Source organism: Physella acuta, unplaced genomic scaffold (genome assembly GCF_028476545.2).
Source record: "Physella acuta isolate Inbredline_101_S28 unplaced genomic scaffold, ASM2847654v3 ptg000824l, whole genome shotgun sequence".
Classification (NCBI taxonomy): Eukaryota; Metazoa; Mollusca; class Gastropoda; family Physidae; genus Physella; species Physella acuta.
Window position 1 is genome coordinate 389,411 of NW_026732342.1, and position 8,090 is coordinate 397,500.

The window sequence follows — 8,090 nt, forward strand, 5'->3', positions numbered from 1 at the left end:
GTTCTTAGTCAAAAAAGTATCTTGAAAAAGTTTCTGTTTTTTACTTTCTGGTATATAGATCTACAGAGTATAGAGAAAGTACTGTAATCGTGCAAAAAAAAATCGTATTTTTACACCCCCCTGAGTCGGAAAAACATAATTTTGCAATCTTGTCCGTATGTCTGTGTGTGTGCATGTGTTTCTGTAAACACGATAACTTGAGTACTGTTACAGCAAGGTCTAGGTTGATGAAATTTAATATATAAGTATGATATCAAATTTGTAGATCCGTATCAACTTTTCAGCGATTTCCGATAACCGGAAGTGGAACTTTTTCTACTATAACTTGAGTACTATTTCAGATAGATAAATGAAATTTCATATGTAATTAAAAAATACAATCCCCTGCCTTCTAACAAATTTTGAGTAATTTCCGTTGACCGGAAGTAGTAATTTACGCTATTTCCGATTTCTCAAAAAACGCATTTGAATTTATAAAGTACTAATAATATTCCGCACTGTTATGCACATTTTATTTGGAGGTTCAATTGGTGTGCAATTCTTTTTTCTACGAGATTTTATCCTATTTTAAAAAGTTAAAGTAATTAAAAATCATGTCTATATCCCGAGTTACCATACTACGTAGTGTTATATAAGAATATTCGAGAAAGTTTAGAGGCGATCACTCCAGGTTTATATTTTACATTCTCATTGACGAAGTATAGATCTAGAAGAAGTACTCTAATCTTGCAAAAATTCGAATTCGAGATTTATGATCACTGAGTCGAAAAAAAATTAGTTTTGCAATTGTGTCCGTATGTCTGTTTGTGTGTGTGTGTCTCTGTTTGCTACAGCTGGGTTGGTGAAATTTCATAGATATATTATATCAAATGTGTAGTTCTGTATAAACTTTTTTTGCGATTTCCGTTAACCGGAAGTGGAACTTATTATACTTTTGGTTTTTCAAAAGTCAATAACTGTTTCCAATAGATATCTATATATATATAATTCTCTTCTGGGATACCCTAGAAAACACCAAGCTGTAAGCGCGCCTAGCTGCCCCCTCTCTTCCTCTCTAAGCATATCCCTACCACCTCCACCACCCACATGGTCTGGTGAGCTGTGGTTCTCGCTAAATGTTTACAATAGTACGAAGAGTCGGGTTTAGTGACGGCTATTAGGGGCAGATAATTTAGTTTGAAACGATTTTAAACTTAGGGGAAGTAATTAAGAGGAGGCTGCTTTCACGGGTGGGGGGGGGGGGGGTAAGGGTTGGGGGAAAGGAAGGTGGGGGGGGGGTATCGTCCTTAACGACCTACTGATAGTGTTTTAAAGCAAATATTTTCAGTGGCAGCATTGGTACTGTCGAATTCACAAATTATGAATTACTGAAAAGTAGAAAATAAAACAACTGAATATAGCGGCGTATGATACGCCGCGGGTCGGCTCGTATACAATATTTCACATATAAGTAAAAGATCTAATTTCTCTGTTTTCTGTCATAATTGTGAGTCATTTCCCGGGCCGCTTTTTCTGATTCTTCAAAAAACGCACATGAATTTATTTTTAACTTGATTCCTCTGTGTATCGTTCATCACGGTCGGAAAATTGCGAACCAAATTCCGAACATTTATTCTACAAGGACCATTTTTTTAAATTTTAAACTTTTCATGTATTGTGAAATAAAATGTTACTTAATTAGATGATTAATTAACTCTATGAAAATTAAGTTTTTCTTCACAAAGTACTTTATTCCGCATTACTATACACACGTTGTTTTTTCATTTTGTGCGCAATTATTTTTTTATAAGATTCTATGCTATTTTTACAAGGTTTTTTAAAACTTGCTTTCTCTGTCTGTCGAAAGTTTGACAGTCGAAAGTTTGTCTGTCGACAGTCTGTCTGTCGTCAGTATGTCAAAATTTTATACGCGCGTTATCATGTTTAGGGGGGTCATCCATAAATGACATCACGCTTTTTTGGACGATTTTTACCTCCCCCCCCCTCCCTTCCGTCACACGTCGTCACAAAAAAGTCTTCCAGACTTTTTTCTCCGGGGGGGGGGGGGGCACTTGAAATTTTCGGGGGGGGGGGGGCGGTAAACTTTCTTCGGTGGGGGGGGCGGACACTGTTAAAAGTATATATTTTCTATATAAATTATATAAATTTCATTTCGTTCGGGGGGCGGTAGAAGCCCCTCCCCCCCCCCCCCGAAGAGATGCCTGGAAGAAACTCTGGGGGGGGGGGGGCGGAATAAACCGGGGATGCACACAATTAAAAGTATATATTTTTTAATATAAATTCCATTTCTTTCGGGGAGGGGCGGTAGCAGGGGCGGATTAAGCTTGGGCGGGGCCCCGGGCTGAAACATTTTTCGGGGCCCTTGATATATATATATATATATATATATATATATATATATATATATATATATATATATATATATATATATATATATATATATATATATCAGCATACTATTCAAGATATTAATGGATTATTTATAACTTATAGGAACATTCGACACCGATATTTACAAAACTGCTAATTTTAAAAAGAAGTCTATTGTGTTCAATGAGCGGTAATTTGGATGCAAACATTTAACCTTCTTCTTCTTCTCTTCTTCTTCGTTCTTAATTTTAGTGTTGGAAGGGATCCCCTCCAACACAATTAAGTATAAGTGTCAACTGGTCATGCGCTTTTGAGACCATTGACTCCGATTTCAGCCTGCTTTTCTTTTTTAATTTGTTTCCAAATTTGTCCAACCAAGAACAAACTACAGCAGCTGTTTGATTTTGGAGTTGTCTCTCCTTAAAGAGTTGCTGTCCCCAGCTAACGAGCCATATCTGTCCGAGGGCTTGAACTCGAGACATTTCGGTTAAGCATCCACGAACTTTACTGATTCAACCACGCTGATCCCCTGCCATCAATATGTATTCATTTTTAGCATGATTATATGAATTGTTGCCCCCACCCACTGCCACGACACACACTAACAAAATACAGATAGCCTAAATTCATCCGCTAAGTGAGCAGTAATAAATATATGACTGTTTACTTTAGGCCTGTAGAAGCTTTAGACCTCTGACCATCGACCTAGCCGGGTACCAGACGGTAGGACGATGTCCCACGTCTGTTGGTTGGGAAGGTAAAGCCTGGTGCAAGCCTACGGATGAATAAGCGACCATCATGTAGTGTTTCAAACCATCATCTTCGTGAGACTGATTTTGTCCACAGTTTGCCATTTAGTTGAAGTTCACTACGTCGAGACCTCCCTGGCTAATGGGAGTCAAACTCCTGAGCCTGTATATCCGTGTCACGATAGTTATTGAACTGTAATTCAAGTTTTTATATTGGGCGTGAGAAAGCTGGAAATGCAGACTAACATTGAATAAACATAAATATCCATGCGAATATTATTATATTGTCGTTATAGAGCAGACGATAAAGGCTGTTGGCGCGTGTTTGCTTGCAGACGCGAAGAGAAAAAAGAGAATTTCAAACCACTCTATGTAGGAAATTATTAATAACATACAGAGGTTAAACTAGTAAAGTAAAGTAAAGTTTCCCTTTCAAACCTGACGGCCTATGGGGCAAGTGAAGTAGAGTTCACTTGTTTCTGTGACCTCGGCATATGAAGAGATAGTATGGTCAGCACTATGCCCAGCCGCCTTTACTTTCCCTAACGTGAGTTAGGTACCCATCAGAGTTGGGTGGATTCAGGGACGGTCTACGAGGTTAAACTAGGCCCAACTAAAACAGTAAGCACGGTATAAGCATAAAAAATAAATTAAAAAAACACACCTCCATCCCTTAGGTGTCATCCATTTATGAGGCCCACAATAAAATGGATTTTCACAGGCGTCCATTTAAAGAACGTCATCCCTGGCCTGTAAACCCGATATTAACGTTCACTAAAAGTAAAGGCCCATAAATGTTTTTAAAAGTTTAAATCATAGAATGTTCACACCAGATGCATGTCATTTATGTGTCAGAATTCGAACGCTGTTTATGTTTTTAACTCTAAAATTAACCCAATTTATTGTCATAAGCAAACGCTGTCCGGGCTGGTATTTATACTAAAGTGTGTGCTCGAGTTTGATATTTTGATAAAAAAAAGTGAAATAAACTTGTGATTCAATTATTAAAACATTGGCTTTTATAGTAAAAAAAATCACTTTAAAGTGAAATTTACTATGATTGAAAAAGGAAATTTTGGGGCCCCTAAAAATCGGGGGCCCCTGGCTGCAGCCCCCTCAGCACCCCCCTTAATCCGCCACTGGGCGGTAGACTCTCTTCGCCCCCCCCCCCCCCGAAGAGATGCCTGAAAGAAACACTGTATTTAGGCATACATCTAGGCCTCTGGCGGTAATTATTAGCGCCAGTTATCATGCTACGATTGGATACAATTCAGAAAAAGTCAAATCTTTGAGTTATTGGCTCAATTTACATGCATTATTCCAACGCGTGTAAAATGTTACGGTTAGGGTGGTTTTATTTGATCTGAAAATTACTACAGCTAGATTAAAGAAAATTGTCCTCTTAAAATTAAACAATGCAAAAATTACAGTCTACTTTTTAAATTATTTTTTATGCTGGTTTTGTTTTACACCACCTTTAACCTCACCCTAGCAAGCAGTTCCGGGTCAAGTCGTCAGTTACCCTTAGCATTTGTAGAATGCATGAAATCATGTTTAAAGAATCAATTGCAAAATTGTAGTTCTAAGAGTTAGAACATGTTGAAATGTGATTATTATATTTAGCAAACGACATTATGGAAAGGCATAGTGGAGATTGCTGCTGGAGAACTTTGGTCGTGGTTTGTCGCGTCCTCGGTATAATAACAGCCCTTGGTAAGCCCTCGTTTGAGATCTACTTCATAAGTTCATTCATATTGTTTCAATATTACCACCATTGGCATTATGTCAATATGATACTGATAGCAGTCGAGCGAATTTATCTTGACCTCGTGTTCGCAAACTAAACAGGCCCCTAAATGCGGTGTGTGTGTGGGGGGGGGGGGGGAGAGATATTACCATAGTTGCAGTAAATTAATATTCAAATATTGTTAAGGTCTATGGAAAAATTCAGAATACACTATAGTCACTATAGGCCTACTGTCTATACACTCACAATTTCTCACAATGCCATCTTTAAAAAATGTTTAATTTCATAGGTCTATTTCTGTTTCTTTTGGTGAAAATTTTGTTGTTTTTCATATTGATCTAATAAATATGAATTGTATTCAGACTCAGACTGCCAGCTGATTTTTAACTATTTTATTAAACAAGACATCAAAATTAGCTCTATTATAACTATGGCCTATATAATTTTTACTTTCAGTTTTGTGGGGTGTAGGAGTGGAGTATGTGTTCTATGGACATACATTTGGAATCTACTACCTGTAAGTGATTGCTTCATTCACTCTGGTCTAACTAGTGAACTGTCAGGCACACAGAAGCGTAGCGACCCTTCCTGGCGCCTGGGGACAAACTTTTCATTTGCACCCCCCCCCATCGAACTTTCAATTTGCACCCCCCTCAAACTTTTGATTTGCACCCCCCCCCTCATACTTTTCATTTCCACCGCCCCTCAAACTTTCAATTTGTTTTGTTTTTCCAACTCATTTATTTAAATGAAAGTTTGTGAAAACTAACACAAAAGTAAAATTAAAATTTGTGAAAATATAAAAACACAAACATTAACATAAGTGCTAACATAAACAAAAAACAAACATAAACGCAAACTCAAACATAACACATCCACAAACTTAATTGGAAACTTAAAGGGAAACACAAACCCTAAAGTTAATATAAACATAAACTTAAGTGCAAATGCAAGCAATAACGCAAAAACAACCCAAATATAAATTCAAACATAAATGTAAATGCAAGGATAATTGCAAACAATATAGCAAATTATTAGTTTTTAAAATACATTTTTTTAACCTACCACATTGCACTTTATCAATCCATGTTAATTATACAAAAAAAAAATTCCAACTTGAAAACAAACTTTAAAAAAGTAATATTTTCTGATGTAATTTTTAAAAATTTTGTATTCTTCTATGAAGGGAAGAGACTGGCACAAGGGGATGTGATTTGCATAATATTTTCAGACTAAATTAACATTTTTGTTAAGGGTAATACATTTAATTTGATTTTGTTTTTTACACATTACGTCAATCAAATGAAAATTCAGTTTAAAATCAATCTTTATTTACTTTTTCAAACATCAATATAAATTGAATAAAAAAATTAACACTATTAAAATATCACACAATGGCGATCAAGTTGAGCTTTTTCCTATATGCATGTCTTCCATAAACTTACATACATACAAAGATTCAGAATCCATTTGAGCTTTTATATTTTATAATAATTAATATATCTATATATATCTATAATATTCTATAATATAAGACTAGTGGTAGTGTGTCAATCAGTCAGTCATTGCCATAGATTTTAGAACCATAAAAGTAAACATCAATCTTTTACAATGCTTTTAAATTGCATCGCATTGTTTTATTATAAGTATTAGAGAAGGGTTTGTTTTTACAATGACTTAATTTATTTTATAGTTGCCACAATTTTTATTCTTTCGCCTAACGTGAAGAATATATTAAATTCGCACACATTACTAAAACATATTAAACAGATCAATGTCAAAAAATGTTATTGCTTGCATTCCTACAAAAAGTGGATGCATTTTAATACCAGTTGGGTCGAAAAAACTAATTAATTAAAATGTTTAATAGTACTGCCAGGGGAGGTAATAAAAAAAATTCAACTAATTTAAAAAATGTGAATGCAAATTCTGCAGACGTCCAAGAGGACATTATTGTTGGAATAGTATAACTAGCATGGATTGATAAAGAGCAATATGGTAGGTAAAAACAATAATTCCCTCTTGGAGATTTTGCATTCACATTTTTTAAAATTACCTCCCCTGGCAAAAATACAAAACAGTTTAATTAATTAGTTTTTTTCTACCCTACTGTTATTAATATGTATCCACTTTTCCTAGGAATCTTAAGCGAAAATGAAATTTGACATTGATCCATTTAATATGTTTTAGCAATTTGTGTGTATTTAATATTTTCTTCACGTTTTGGGAAAGACACTGCAATGTAAGTAAAAAAGTAAAAAGCACAACATGTAATGTTTACTTTTATTGTTCCAAAATGTATAGCGATGACTGACACACTACCTAGCTGCTTATATTATAGATATCAGAAAGCATATGGTGTTAGTTGTGCCAAAATTAAAGATAACTACATCAACAAATGAAATGTGATTTAGATTAAAATGAGAAGAAAAACATTGAAAAATTTTGTAATTAGTTTGACTCAAAAAAAAAAAAAGAACTCAGTTGTTATTTTATCCAAAAAATAAAAGACTAAAAAATGTCTTAAATGCCCAATAGGTTGGTGAGGGGGAGACAGGGAGGAGAGGTATCTGGGGGTGCGATGAGGAAAACTTCCCATTCAGGTCAAGTATTAAAGGGCGCATTTAAATCTGCATGTGCTGAATGTCATCTTACACAAGGGTGCCCATTTTTTGGGATATTCAGGATTTCCGGATTCGAGAATAGTATTTTTACACTTTCCAGATTCACAAAATTTGAGTTTAAAATTTCCGGTTTTGCAGTTAAAAAAAAATAACATTTTAAACTTGATAATTGTTTTAATTAGCTTATGGCCCTTAACGCCTTTGGCGCATGCGTAGATAGTCCAATGTCCACTGCCTTGGGGGAGATCCCACTTTATTTCAATTATTTCTATAACAGAAAAGAAATTGGATTTTTTTTTTTTTTACATTATTTATATAAAACAAATATTAAATTTCAAATGTAAAATTTTACTTTAGTCATAGAGGAAAAAGGGCCCTAAGCTCCCAGGGCCTTTATACATTGCTTATGCTTGCAATGAAATAGCTAGACTTCTGAGCACAAGACTAGATCTATAACTGAAGGCCTTTCATTTGCTACTTTGTCTAGACCAAGTGATTTTACCACTAGACTTTTGCTGACCTGCATTTACACCAAATGATTTTACCACTAGACTTTTGCTGACCTGCATTTACACCAAATGATTTTACCACTAGACTTTT

The 8,090-nt window shown here is 35.1% G+C and overlaps 1 protein-coding gene across 2 annotated transcripts in view; it reads left to right on the forward strand.

The window, feature by feature from the left end:
* Positions 1 to 4,622: 4,622 nt before the first annotated feature.
* LOC131951736 (transmembrane protein 72-like) overlaps positions 4,623 to 8,090 on the forward strand; it is a 7,279-nt gene continuing 3,811 nt past the window's right edge. For both annotated transcript variants that reach the window (XM_059314114.1, XM_059314115.1), the window contains exons 1-2: positions 4,623 to 4,832; positions 5,323 to 5,383. In XM_059314114.1, the coding sequence (XP_059170097.1) occupies positions 4,754 to 4,832; positions 5,323 to 5,383 (140 nt within the window). In that variant the 5' untranslated portion in view covers positions 4,623 to 4,753. The remainder of the gene's footprint in view (positions 4,833 to 5,322; positions 5,384 to 8,090) is intronic.